The 15035-nt window shown below is 41.1% G+C and overlaps 1 protein-coding gene and 1 long non-coding RNA gene across 23 annotated transcripts in view; one reads left to right on the top strand and one right to left on the bottom strand.

Moving 5' to 3' along the window:
- The window catches only part of sox5 (SRY-box transcription factor 5), a 251157-nt gene extending 236819 nt beyond the window's left edge, over positions 1-14338 (top strand). For 17 of the 19 annotated variants that reach the window (XM_048154934.1, XM_048154936.1, XM_048154941.1 and 14 more), the window contains 6 exons: positions 1072-1243; positions 4439-4611; positions 7393-7498; positions 7938-8111; positions 9399-9615; positions 9980-14338. In XM_048154934.1, coding sequence (XP_048010891.1) covers positions 1072-1243; positions 4439-4611; positions 7393-7498; positions 7938-8111; positions 9399-9615; positions 9980-10274 — 1137 coding nt within the window. In that variant the 3' untranslated portion in view covers positions 10275-14338. The remainder of the gene's footprint in view (positions 1-1071; positions 1244-4438; positions 4612-7392; positions 7499-7937; positions 8112-9398; positions 9616-9979) is intronic. The other 2 variants (XM_048154945.1, XM_048154949.1) reach the window with 2 other exon arrangements.
- Positions 1-15035, bottom strand: part of LOC125244735 — an 88799-nt gene that overhangs the window by 60654 nt on the left and 13110 nt on the right. For 3 of the 4 annotated variants that reach the window (XR_007179373.1, XR_007179372.1, XR_007179371.1), the window contains exon 3: positions 13232-13328. This is a non-coding gene — a long non-coding RNA (uncharacterized LOC125244735). Of the gene's footprint in view, positions 1-13192; positions 13329-15035 lie in introns of those variants that run through there. The other variant, XR_007179370.1, reaches the window with a different exon arrangement.

Raw genomic sequence — 15035 nt, 5'->3', positions numbered from 1 at the left:
CTGCCTTTGAAACAGAGCGAATTTCTGCTCGCACTACTGTGGAGGCAAGACAAGGAGAGACACTGTGGCTCTGTGAGATGTAGTCGTCCTCTATGGCTGCTGCAAATGCCTTTTGTGATTCTGGCCATTCATGACAGACGGGAAGGCTCTAGAAACAGGTGTCAGTACAGATGCTGCACTCCCCATGTTAGCTCATACGAGATCCCACTGCAGTGGGAGCACAATAGTGACCTAAGAGACCCTCTGCCAGGCGAGGATGATTGACAGCTATGGCTTGGACGAGGGCTGGGGAGGTCATTTGATCCTGGAGGTTTGCCAGAGTGCCCACGAGCTTCTGATGTAGTTCTGGTATTGAGCTATGAAGCTGTTAAGAACATGAAGGTCTTGATGGCAAGTTTAGGCTTTCATTGCAGTGCTCTGATGCTGTGTACGGGGCAGCATCTGTCATTCTGAGATCTAATTACCCCTTATGGTGCCTTCTCTGATGAGATTATATCAGCATGGTTGATATCTTGGTAGCAGTCATTTGCACCGTATGGATAGACGTCCACCATCACAAAAGAGAGTCAGGGTTATCGGATTATTATCTAATTGGGTCTAATTGACATCTGTGAACATATCTGAAGCTGTAACGTGTGTCAAATAATCATTTGTGCTTATATTTTTGGAATACTTGGCCATTCTGTGTTTGCGTGTATGCTTGTATGTGTTTTTTTTCTTCTCAATGCGCAACATGTTTGGTAAATGTGTGTGAATCTTCTCACCTAAGCATGTTTCTTTACATGGTATGCTCGCTTTGTCCCTGTTCTCTTGTTTGATTGAGCATGGGTGTGCTGCATGTTGATTACGCCATGGCAGTGCGCAACATCAATCCAGTATCGGCAAGTTTTTCAACTGGCCTGCGCAACCACAGTTACTTTTATCCTTTCCTTGTGGCCTGGCCGCATTTGCTGAAAATTTCCTTTTTCGGCGTGCAGTCAGCTGATTTGACTCCCTGCTGGGAGTTTTGATTGGGTCCCAAGTCTCTGAGGAGAAAAATCACACCGGGCCAAACGTGTTGCTGTTTTGCAGGACGAGGGCGCTCAGCCCTTGAATCTGTCGTCCAAGCCTAAGGCATCCGAGAGCAAGTCACCCACCTCCCCCGCTTCCCCACAGGTCCCTGCCCTGAAGCTGGGCCCCGGGTCCCTGAAGCACAGCGCCCCCTCCAGCATCGGAGGACCGCCGTCCAGACTCAGCTCCATAGGTACCCACACCTCCACAGTTCATTGCAATTCAATAAACACATAAATCGCAGCATAACCTGCTTAATGTTATTACATATTGCCTTGAACATATCTCTCAAGAGCATTTCCTACTCCCAGGATATGTTTTTCTGCTGGCACAGACTCTTGTATGAGACGGTAATTGATGTTACATTTTTAGGTTTGTAGAATTTAATTTTGCCTGAAGGGCACATTGTCAAACATTTATTAGTCTAAATGGTGGGGGAGAGCTTGTTAAGCAGCTGTGTTTGGAAGCGAAAGAGAGGGAGACAGCGGATGGGAAGGTTTAGCGGCGTTTATTTCTGTTGTTTAGAGGTGCTGAATAGAGCAACACAAGCCTTCCTGACAGGCGCTGAGATTAGACAAGCCTCTTATACAACTCTGTTACCACCCACAGCACAAACAACATACATTAATAACACAATAAAGCAATATTCTCCCCTCCCCACAACAGTTAGCCATTTCAGACTACTTCCCGGTAATCGCTGTGTTTTTCAACAAATCCTGGGATTTAATAGCAGATTAGTGGATTTGCCGCCCAGATGTTTTTTGTTCTGAAAAATGGATTAGGAAGTAAAGTTTTCACTGGAATCCTTTGGAACATGTCTCAGCGAGAGGTTCTTTTAGATCATTAAGTTTGAGAGTGCCGTATGTCCCTTGATTATTCCATCTGGTGCACATCTTTAAAGGCTCAGGAAGTATTGTAATGTCAAAGACATATTCAGAAACCCACTTAACATGCTGTTTCTAAGTGTATGTGTGTTTACCTGGATGAGTATTTATATTTAAACTTGACAGATCTTTGTACACCCCTTTTTGTGCAATTCCCTCATCTTTCCATCATCCATGTTCTCCACCTCGCTCATCTTTTTGACCTTGCTAAGTGACATCTGTCCTGAGACTTTTCCGGCATGCCCGACCCCATGTGTCCCTTTCTTTTTGTGTCACTGTCACCACGGAAACACAACAGAGGCTGTCAAGTGCTGTGTCCTCTAAGGCCATCACTCTCCCTTGCTTCTCAGAGGCCGAAAAGAAAGTTTTACTCTCAAGATCACTGTAACGTGAAGTGTGAGGTCCTGTTTATGTTTTGAGTTATTAAGCTGATATACATCTCTATTTAAACAAGTCATTTTAAATGTAAGAAAATCTCATATCCATCTCTCTCTAGTGGGGTCGGTGCTCTTAATTAACACCTCAGACATTTTTTGACCCCGAATTAAATTGACTGTCAGGAAGTGTGCTGGCTCCCACTCACCCTTTGACCTGTGGCCATTTTAGCAGATTCCCGAGATATGACTTTTAAAAGAGTTCTCCATCATTTCAAATGAAAGCATTTAATCCATCCTATCCAGCATTAGCGACCGGATTAGGCCAGATAAAGACTCATAATCTAGCACAGGTCTTTGTTAGATCTATCCTGGTGAGATAATGCTCCACCACACACACACACACACATGCAAGAGCCAACAGATGCAGCTAACGGCTTGGGCGGTTAAGCTGCTGAGAATAATACAAATAATAGCCATGAAAAGATGGTTGGAAACATCTTTGATATGCTCGGAGGCAGATGTTGCGGAATGGGCCAAATTAGACTGCTTATGGCTTTAATATAAGTAATCTCCGCTGGGGTTTTTTCCCCCCCACTTTTAAGATTTCCATGAGCTTTGGTCTGAATAAAAGCCCACAGAATGGTAGACAGAGAGAGATATGAGACAAATGGCACTTTTTAGCAAATCTCTGAATGTATAAATGCAGATTTGTGAGATTTTCATCAGACTTCAGCATCTGTTTTCAACTGGATTTCTTATCCCCCATTTGTGTGTGAGAGAGAGTGTTGCTCTGTTCCAAAATCTAGTGAGCTGCTTACGGAGGCAGCTTTTTAAGGCACAGGCTATCCCAAAAGGTAGACACCTTAAAGGGTTAGTTCACCCAAAATGTTCAGAACACAAATTAAGATATTTTGATGAAATTTGAGAGGTTTTATTTATACTCTATTGAGTATACAACAAAATTACCACATTCAAGGTCCAGAAAAGTAGTAAAAACATCATTAAAATAGTTGACGTGACTACAGTGGTTTAACCTTAATATTATGAAGCGATGCTCAAAAACAAAACAAAAATAACGACTTTATTCAACAAATTCGTCTTTCCCCTGTCATTCTGCTAAGCTATTTATGTTGCAGAGCTTCAGTGTTTAACGTCCGAACGACAGCTCAGTATTGGCCAATACTGAGCCGTCATTCGGACATAAACAGTAACGACATGAGGGTGAGTAATTAATGACAGAAATTTAATTTTTGGGTGAACTAACCCTTAAACCCAATACAGCAGACAAAAATATAGAAATGTTGATAAGTAAACTTTTATTCAATACTATAAAGTATCAATGAAAGACTTAATTTTCCCCAGAATCTGTCTGCTATAAAGAATATTGTTGCTGCCTATGTAGGCAACAGACAGCGAGGCAGCTCGCTAGGTTTTGGAACAGCTTGTGTCTGAGTGTGTGCGTCAGTGACAGGGTTCTGATGACAGTTTCTGCTGTAAATAAGAATAGAGATTTTTTTTTCAGCTTCACATGATCATGTTATGTATACAGACTTTAGGCAACCACAGATCTCCAACCTGCTTTCATTATTCTAGTACTTCATGTTTAAAGTAGCTGACAGACCATAATGCTAGCTGATTGAATTAAATGTTAATATGCCTGAGAAGTCAATATTTATCTTCCACACTTCTTTTTTCTCTTTGCTTTGAGTGAATGTTAAGAGCTAGTTGAGCCATAGGCAGACTGAGTCATAGAGGTGACAGTCAAATGGTCAGTGTGTGTATGGTAATGTTAACACAAATGCTGATAGGTGACCTCACAGCACGCTCAGTGCTAATGTGTGATGCCCGGAGTGCCAGCAGTGTTTTAGTGTTGGGTGACTTCACTTTAAGTCCATAAATTGAATCAGAAATGTCAGTGGCAAGTACCAAAAATTTGAAATTGATATTATAATGAAATAATTACGCCCATCAATATGCAAACTCATTAACAGGGCATGGCGTGAAAATTGATGAATTGGTAAATGCATTTGAAAATAACCGCTTCAAGACACGTTTATGCTTTATCTGTCTGTTGTCTTACAGTCATCCGTCTGTGCTCTGTCTCACTCGCACCTGTCATTCTTTCAGACCTGTTGTCATCTATCACCTCTGGCGGCTACCTGAACGACCATGAGGCCGTGACCAAAGCTTTCCAGGAGGCCAGACAGATGAAAGAGCAGCTAAAGAGAGAGCAGCAGGTACTGGACGCCAAAGTAGCGGCAGTCAACAGCCTGAGCCTCAACAATGGACGCTCAGAAAAGGTTTGTTTAACTCTCGTCTTGCATTTACACATTCACCCCATCATGCTCATCACCAATGAACAATGCAAATGAAGTTTAAAAGATGAAAATACACAAACAGAAGCGTTAATTACAACAGAACGTGTTTATCTCGGAACAAAGTGATTTCCCAAAGCTGTTCTTGTGAAGAGGGGGAGTAGAGGTGACTAAGATCTGAAAGCTCTTTTGTTGTACACGATGGCTATGTCTGGGAGGCAGGCTGAGGGCAGGCAGGGCCCAGTGAACAGAACGCTAATTTTAATGGCGTAGCTGATGCTAATGTGAAGTGACTGGAGTGACTCCTCGGCTACACGGCTAAATTGGGCTTGTTTGCTAAACACACTGGAGTCAGCTGGTCCACGAGCCACAGCAAAGGAAACGCCTTCAACCGCAGATAATAAAACACACTCGCTTTCTGCGGAATTTGCATACAAATGCTTCAAAAAGCAGAGTATGTCAGTAAACAAGCATTAAATTATGGACACTTTTGCCTCGTCCACCGCTAATGGCGTGATTGTGCACATCAGCAGAGGAAGACGCTTGTATATACACAGGTGTCCTTGCTTCCTGATTTTCTCCGCCACACAGAGATTTGGTTTATTTCATAAACCTCTGTGTGTAAACTCCTATCAACATCACCAAATACACAGTAGGTAAATGCTTAACAAAAGCATGTTTTTGGATGCGTTGATCTCATCTCTAGTTTAGCACCCGCACGCTCACACTTTGCCGGGGGTTTTTTTTCTTCACTTGGTCAGGCTTAGTGGCAGTGCTGATTGTTACTAGGTTAATGAAGGTGCATTAGGAATAATCCACAATCTCCCAAACACTCTATCCTTATTATGATTTACCACAGATCAGCTGCACTTTTCCCTGACCACAGCTTTACATCCTCACACACACACACACACACACACACACACACAACTGCCATCCACGCTGCACTTTTGCACGTTTAGAGTACAGAGAGGTTATTTTTGATTAAGGCCACACATTCAAATGCTGAGAAAAACAGCAGATTGGTTGCGGTCAATGCGAGGGCAGCACATGAGAAAGAGCTGCTGCAAGCAAAGTTTTCTCTCCTGTATCTGATGCATTTCAGATTGAAAAGGAGCTTTCTTAAAAATAAATAGACTTAATGCCCTTAAATAGATTTGCTACTTAATAGTCTTTTTTGCAGGGGTGTTGGGGAGGGGTATACTTATTTTAATAGAGCATCTGAATAGACAAAAATCTGTAGTGCAGTATGAGTCATCAATATTTTTTTTTCCATTTTCTTAGAATGTAATTTTCAAATGTGTGTTTTTGTCAATGTTTAGAAGTACAGTAGGCATATAGTTGGCTTCAAAGATAACAGACATGGACTAAAAGCCTCAAAACATAATCTTTTAGTCTTTAAACTGGATTGCGGTGGATTGTGCTGAAATGCCACATGGTAAAGTGGCACAGTTGTTCTCTCACTATTTTTTTTCTGTTACTCAACTTTTACCTCCTACGTGACTGAGGTCCACATCAGCCAGCCCATCTGATGTTTGTTTTCCTCTTCAGTCCATTATCTCCTGATTTTAGACAATTACTGTCCCTCTATGTATTAACCTCAACTCTCAGAGAGAGTGCACTGCGCTCTTTGAACATATTCCCCAGGAACACATGGTGCGGTCAAACCCTGCCTTGTTCCTAAACCCGTTTGTGTCACACTAAGATAAATGGATTGTGGGAGATGAGCAAGGTCAATCATCTATGAGATGGAGTTTTAGCGTCGATCCAAATAAGGTTTAGGCCTAGTTAGCCTCTGCTGGTACATGCAAGTACTCCAGCTTAAAAGCATTTTTATCTAAAATTAGCTATGTATTCTGACGAAATATAATTTGTGCTAGCGAATATATGTATACAAGGCTAATATGTCATTATAGTGTAGTAGATTTTTTACTAATTTATTAAAATAGTAAATATACCTGCAGTTGAGATGAACTGGAGTGTTAACGGATAGCTTTCACCAATATTACAGACCTTCTTGTGTATAAAGCCGAAGTTTTTGTGTTGTCACATTATCAAACCCGATCATCTCTCAATCTCTCTCTTTGTCTCTCTGGGGAGAGATTCTCTCTCCATTACACATTCATTTAAACCCCACTCACTAACTCAGTCTGAACAATTAAATCTCGATGGCTGCAAAATGGTGTAATGCATTTCATTACAGAGTCGCAGAAGGCCCAGGTCACTCTCTAATGGTGAGGACTCTGTCTGCGAGTGTGTTTTAAATGTAGCGTGGATTCAGGATGGAGTCTAATTGACTAATTAAGCCCCAGATGCAGCTCTGGGGGGGTGACGGGGGGTGTGCATGTTTAGAGAGAGCAGGGGGTGTTGTGTTGAAATATGCAGCCCAGCTACATTAGCCATGTAAATGCATAGTAAATCTCTTTTTATTGGGTGTAATAAATACCCAGGAGGCTGTGCGGTCCAGCCCCGCTCTCATCTCTAGAGCGATCGCGCTCTCTAATGCATTGACCTCGGGGCTAAGCGAGAGAGACAGAGATCGAGTGAGTAAGAGAGGGAAAGAACAAGTGTAAATAGATTGCAGGTGGCATCCAGGCTACTCGTATTTGATGGATAAACATTAACTCACATTTTCTTCCTTTTTTTTTTCTTCTGATTCTCTTTCAATGCACTTGATTCATCAGTTCATTGGTGTTTATGCAAATTAATCTGTTGATTTGTCGATTATGAATCTAAATGGATTGGTTGTATATTGTGTGTGTACAGGATAAAGCTGCTCTTGAGAGCCTAAGCCAACAGTTAAAACAACAGTCTGAAGAGAGCAAGTTCACTCACGCAATGATGGACTTTGGCATCAGTGGAGATTCAGATGGTAAGACACTTTTTTACCGCCCATAATAAATCACTCTCTCAATTGATTTTATTGTTTTATTAAAAAGTTCGGTTTAAAGTTGCCATGAAATGGAAATTTAAATGTATTTTTGAATGCTTTTTTTAAGACCAAGAATTCTAAGACCAAGAATTTTGTCATACAGCAGACATTGCGAATTTAAAGACACGTTAAAGTTAACGTGAAATAAAAAATATCCCTATTTACGTCCCTATAATATACTTCCATCTTTATTGTAATCTTGGTGGCTGACGCTACCTGTTTTTTTATTTTTTTAGATTTTGTCTGCAAATTTGCTTTCAATCATCATTTGTTTGTTTGTTTTTTTTATTCAATTGATCACAGCCAACCATACACTTATGTCTTATTTTATGTGTACGGTACATATAAGCATGTTTGTCCCCCCGCTTTCCTTCTCCAGGAAGCCCGAGCGTGTCGGACTCACGGATCTTCAGAGAGGCTCGAGGGCGTGGCAGCAGCGAACCGCACATCAAGCGGCCCATGAACGCCTTTATGGTCTGGGCTAAAGACGAGAGAAGGAAGATCCTTCAGGCCTTCCCTGACATGCATAACTCAAACATCAGCAAGATTCTCGGTGAGATAGAGACAGCACCAGTAAATCTCTCCAACCACTTATCTAACCACTTCAGGTTTACTAGCAACGTCACCATTTCCAGCTGTGCAATTTTTGACTCAAGGCTTTTGATAGAGATTTATTTTCCATCCAACTTTGATTCACCACACACTGTATTCCCTAATAGGCTGAGATTTGTGGGTACATTAAATGTGGGTGGGGCTTAAAGGCTGGCTCCTTTAGGAAGAAATATGCAGTCATCGACAGAGAATCCCCTCTGTTCTTCCTCCTCAACACACACACACACACAGCCCTCTCCCGCACTGCATTGTGTAACCACCGCCTAATGAATCGCTCTAGAGGGCCGACTCCAACAATGATGATATAATTCATTATGCATTAAACCAGCTCTCCAGTCTGTCTGACATTTTCTCCAGACCTCTGGGATTGTGTTTGACATTTTAAAGAGCTCCTAAGCGTTTTATAACGCCGGAAAATCTGGTTTTAATAAGGCCCCGCTCTCTCAATTGTTAACAGAAGGAGTTTCCCCTTTCCAGCACTGGGTGCATGTCAGGGCCAGTGGTGACAGCTTTTCCCCATTAAACATACAGTAGGACTGTGTAAATTCAACACAGACTCACATACACATACGTATAACACTCTGAACACACATTTGCTGCAGTTTTTGGGACAGTGGCATGTGTACCAGTGTGTAAACGTGTGTATGTATATATATATATGTGTGTGTTCACACAACTCTATTAATAAGAAAAAAAGAGACAGGCCACAGGTACGCCTGTTGAGCTCTGATAATTAGATGGAGTTATGTTAGTGGCCCACTTAACCCGCTGTCACCTGGAATAATGTCGCACATCACTAGCGTGTGTGTGTGTGTATTTTGGAGGGCAAAGAGCACACTCTATTCTTCTCTGTTTGACATCAGCTCCACTCAAAGGTACTCATTAGACCAAACAAAAACCCTCTCTTACTGCAAAGTGCCAGTTTTTAAGGCTAACGATAGGCACTTAAAAACCATACTGAAGTGTGAGTGTATTAGAGATGTGCAAAATTACATATTTTAAAAATCGAATAGTCACTGGGTTGCCTGAATGATCAGTCAACTACTCTGTCTTAAAGAAGCCCTGTATAATTAGGCTGTTTTGAGTTCACCTGACCCTGCTTTATCACATTTTTATAGGGGACATTTGTATTGGGAAGCTCAAAAATACAACAGCCAAAACATGACCCTCCAAATGTTTATGGCTGTAGCAGAATGTGCCTTCTCTAAACACCTTGTTGTTTCTGCAGGTTCTCGTTGGAAGGCCATGACCAACCTGGAAAAGCAGCCATACTATGAAGAACAGGCCCGTCTTAGTAAGCAGCACCTAGAGAAATACCCAGACTACAAATACAAACCACGGCCCAAACGCACCTGCCTGGTGGATGGAAAGAAACTGCGCATTGGTGAATATAAGGCTATCATGCGCAACCGCAGACAGGAGATGCGCCAGTACTTCACCGTAGGGTTCGTAGTTTCATTAAATAACTTTTACTAATGTAATCTTTTAAAGTCAACATGAAATCAAATTAACCCTGATCAATTTTGTAACACATTCCTGATCTTACTGTAAACGATTAATTTGCTCCGCCTATGAAATTACAAATTGATTTTTCAACTCCTCCCTTTTTCACTATCGAATCAATTGCCAATAGATTAAATAAAGTCCTGCCTCACATTTTTTCTTGTTAAATATCCAATTTCATATAGTAACACGTCAATGGAAGTAAACTGGGTCATCTTGACTAAATTTCGCTAGCATGTATACAACAATCTGACTAATGTTTTCACCCAGGCCCTGCTAACAGATTGTGTGTTTATTGTACTACAGACAGCAGACCCAATTACCCTTGTCCTCAGCGGGCGTTGTGTACCCGGGTGCACTCTCTATGGCAGGAATGCCCTCTCCACAGATGCCCTCTGAGCACTCGAGCATGTCGAGTAGCCCCGAACCAGTCCCGCCCACCAGCCAGCCCTCATACCTCACACACAAAGGGGAGGAGCCTCGTGTGAAGGAGGAGGAGCTCAGAATGGACGACGGCAACGGCGACGCCTACGATGACTTTGACTACGAAGACGACGACGGAGACTATGGCAGCGACAGCGAGAATCACATCACTCAGTAAACCTGCCAATCACGGCCATCTCACCAGTCACCTGGCATCTCACGCAAGCAAACTTCATTCCGCCCCCCATACACCGTCCAATCAGGACTCCTCCGGAGCCAAGCCTGATATTCACAGCAAAGCACAGGACCTGTCAATCAAAGTGACTGTTACATGAAAAGGAGGGTCTTGTGAATGAAGTGTAACACTTGCCCTGACTCCCGCTGAGCGAACGTACCGTGGCAAGTTCTTATTGAATCACGAGTAAGCTATGACTACATAGGAAAAATGACCCTTGACCGGTTTGTTATCAAGACATTTATTACTAAGGACCTGTCAGTCGACCCGTCATAGACACTTTAAAATGGTGGACCTGTTCGTTTCTAAAGAGACACTTTTAAACCGCTTTTTTTTCTTGGTTCTATAATATTCTCACTCAGGTACACAGTGCCAACAAGTGGCTTGTGAATGTGATTTTGTTGTTTTTGTGCTACAGTTTTAATAGAGAAAAAAGACAATTATTTTCCTCTTCACCGTAAAGCACCTGACAGGAGTAAAATGACAAAAATTTCCTATTTTTGTTTTCTCTTCGGCGTGCTATTAGCTGAATCTCTTTCTATCATCCTCACGCCCATGTTCTCTCACTCAAAGATGTCTCTTCTTTTGGACGAAAGGATAGGAAGGGAGGATTCGCGTCCCTTCACTCAGGAGTTTGGACACCGCTGGATGACAGACAATCCCTCCTTCCTCACATCTTTTCCTCTTGACACGCTTTTACTGTTCCTTTCTCCTCCTCTTCTATGGGAACTTTGGATGTTGACGTCTCTCTCAGGTGCGGAGACAAACTTTATGATATAGCACAAGACTTTGTGTTTGGTCAACAGCTGACATGACGATGGTTATCATGGAGAGTGAAGCCTCGAGCAGAATTATTGTACGCGTGCACATTTCTTTGTTTGTTTGTGTGTGTGGACGAATGCGCCTTTTTCTAGGTTTTAAGTTAATTTTTATTACATGTAGACAGTTGATGTGCTGGTCATGTGAACATTAACAACAAAAAAAAAAAAACTATAATATTCAAAACGTACGATTCATGCTAGCTGCCAGATCCGTGCGAAAGAAAACCAAACGTTTAATAACACTGCATTTATCTTTCCTTTTCATCCGATCATTCCTTGATCGATCGTTCGTTTGTTTGCGTTTTCCTCATTCTTTCTGTCTTTATTGCCTGTCATTCTCATCGTCTCCCTGAACAACCTGTTTTTTGTCGTAGCTGGGTGCAGGGAACATTGCACCTCATTCCGAAAGGAAAAGAGGAGATGTGGAGAGAAAATCTCTCTAGAGAAGAGTCTGTGCCTGAATGGCATATTGAAAGAGGAGGAGAATAGAGTTCCCACAAGCCCCAGTGCTCAGCACTCTGTTTTCAAAAGACAGCTCTGAGAGAAACCAGGGATCTCCGCACAAGACAAGCACGAGTGTGCGTTTCAATCAGCGCCCCTTAATATATCTCACATCTCTCCTCCTCCACAGGGGTTTGTGTTGTCTCTCTCTTCCCTTTATTTCCCACACTTTTTTCCATCTATCACTCCGTTTATCAGTGCAGAGGAGTCTCCGAGCCGTGCCATCAGTCATCCACTCTCTGTGTGGCTCTGACTGACCCACTCCATCTTGCTGCACCTGTGTGGCTGCTTTTGGCACGGCGACAGCGTTTGATTGACGGCTGCCCTAACTGTAACTACTCTGCCAGCCTCTCTCTGGCCTGGTGTGGGCATAAGCGGGCAGCTGGATGAGAGAGAGACACAAGCTGTTAGGTGAACAGCAGCCAGACTCCAACCATTAATATCTCTGTTTTGTTTCCCTTTACATCTACCTGAAAGCTGTCCACTCGCAACACATATCAAATCATATATTCCTATTGCACACATTTAACTAAAAACATATTCGACTTTTCTGGCCTACTTGAGATTTTTTTGACGAAAAATGTTATAGGTACTCAGACGCCTGCAGTGCTAGCCAAGTGATGACCGAACGCATTTTGCGCGCACGTCTTTGTCTAGTTTATTCGGTTCGATGAGGTCCGGTCCTGTCTGTTGTTTGTATTTATGTTCTGCCTCCATGTCAACGTCACTCTGCTGTCGAGGTTGGGAGGAGCCGTTTCAGACTCTGCATGTCAATGTTTTAGTTTGTATTTGCAAATACTGTATTTTATTTTCATTAAAACTGCCTCTAGTGTAATAATATTATTAACAATAATTATAAGAATAGGCAGCATTTCCTAAGTTTAGTAAGTTATGTACAGTATAATTTATTATTTTCATCCAGTTGGATTTTTTTTTTTATGATCGTATGGAAACTGCGCTTGATAAAGCATTATATTTAGCTGGGTAGGTATTTAGATCTAATTATTATGTTCAATATTCTGTTTTTTGTTTTCTTTTTTTTTTATTATTTGTTCTTGTTTTTTTGTTGAATTAATCCTGTTCTGACGCTGGTATATTCTCTGAGAAAGTGGTCACGGTGAACTGCTGATATGAAGGAAAAGAGACATTTCTCTTTTTTTCATTTTCTTTTTCTCCTCCGTGCATCATTCATGAACTCCAAACACATTACTTAAAGCACTAGGACTCTGGACATTCGGAGACAAACATAAGAAGAACATGATATTTTTATTTGTAATGGTTTATGTATAATGTGAAGTTTCCTATCTGTTAATTCTCTTTTACTTTTACTGAAGATAAAGAAAACAGCTATATTATACCCCAATTGTTATTGAACAGAAAGAGCGGCGTGGATCTTGTTTACTGATATTTGTCATCCTCTCCCTTATGTTTCATTGGAACATCATTGGTTTAGATGAATACATTTGTTTACCTATTGTGTCAAATTACAGTTCAGGGTTACAGTACACAGCACCTAACCCTTAAAAGGATAGTTCACCCCAAAAATGATGACATTTTGCCAAAACCTGTATGACTTACCTTCTTCTGTAGAACACAATAGGAGACATTTAGCAGATGCTCCGAGCTGCTCTCTTCCATACAGTGAGAGTGGATGGGGACCAGGGGCTCTGAAGCTCTGAAAAGAAAATGAAAAACATCATAAAAGTGGTACATAAAACTGTACTATATTCCTCTGAAACCATATAATAGCTTTGGGAGAGAAACAGACTGAAAAGTCACTATTCACTGAAAGTCTTGCTTGAGCACCATGGTCACCATTCAGTTCTTTGTAGGCAAAAGAGCAGCTTGGACAATCTGCAAAACATCTTTTGTGTTTCACAAAAGGAAAAAAGTGAAACGGGTTTAAAAGACAAGGTGGCGGGTGACTATTCCTTTTAATCAGAAGACATGGCCTTTCTAAAATGGCGATCGGATTGTCTGATTCCAGTGAAGCTCCATTGAATGGCCATATTAGATGTTTTTATCTACAGAATTGTTTTAGCTCCACACTATGTCTCCCTCTGTCAATCAAGCTCACTATAGTGACATCACAATCACACCTTGTCAGATAACGAAAGTCACAATCACAGAATAGCCGCCATCTGGTGTGACCATGCTTTAACAATAATAATTCCCACAATCATATCAATTGATAGAGACACGTATGCTGGAGAAAGGACTGGCTGGTTTAACGTACAAGGTCATGTTCTGTCAACTAATTATTTGTCGGCATGGTAACCTCATGGTCTTTATGAACACATAGTCTGATGATGGCCTGTATTATGAACAATAATTGATAAGACAATCAAAGTCAAGTGTGGAGCTCAAAACAATGTTAAATGACAACAAACAAAAAGTACTTAGAAACTTACCATTTCAACTTGAAAATCGAGAAAGATAATTATGTAAATATAGCATAGAGTTATAGATTTATATTTTGTTCATAACACAGTGTAATATAAGTTGTATATTTCTTTCTCTCTTTTATTGATGTTATTCATGCCACAATAAAAGCAAGAGTTACTGTACTCTTATGGAAAAAAGAAAAAAAAAGCAAGCCGTGGGTTACCACCATCTGTTCTAAGTTGACGTTTTTCAGTATTACTGCCAGTCAAGGCTCAAATAAAAACAGCAACGTGTTCTGTATCTCTACTGTGTGTCTGTGGCTCCTTTTTCTGCCCTACTGCAACTCACCAACTCCATAATTAAACTGTAGCACTGTTAGATGACAGTCCAGAACTGCCAAAAAACACCACACTGCACACTAAATACTATCTGTCTACTCTTACGTGCCAACATATGAAGCAATCACAAGATTTTTAGGCCAAACAAAGGGAATTCCCAGCACCGAACGTCATTGTATGAGTCTGGAATCACACTGGACAGTAGGACACCTGCTGAGATTACAAATATTTGTAGAAGAGTCTTCATGAATTACACAGTATTGTTAACAAATCTTAAAGGTTTGTCTTGATCACTCCCCCTCAAGTAGGTGGTCACAGATGTTATATCATTAGAAAATACTTTCATACCAGACTTTCTAAACCACTCATTTCAATTAGAAATAATATTTGTGACACAAATCAAAAAATTGCCCAGTGTTATCATACAATTACAGCATCCATAGCAATAAAAATTCCACTTTTATGTGCGCATAGAGTATGTCTGGATTAGATTTTTGTCAAAATAACAAGGTTCTGGTGCTGCCCTCAAAAGAGCGTAACAGTAGGATTTTGGAAGTAAAAATCGCATTTATTTTATATACACTGCGGTTCAAAATAAATAAGTCTTTTATGCTCACCAAGGCTGCATTTATTTGATTCAAAATACCAAAAAATACATA

This window comes from Megalobrama amblycephala, linkage group LG14 (genome assembly GCF_018812025.1).
Source record: "Megalobrama amblycephala isolate DHTTF-2021 linkage group LG14, ASM1881202v1, whole genome shotgun sequence".
Classification (NCBI taxonomy): Eukaryota; Metazoa; Chordata; class Actinopteri; order Cypriniformes; family Xenocyprididae; genus Megalobrama; species Megalobrama amblycephala.
This window is presented reverse-complemented; position numbering and strand designations above follow the sequence as displayed.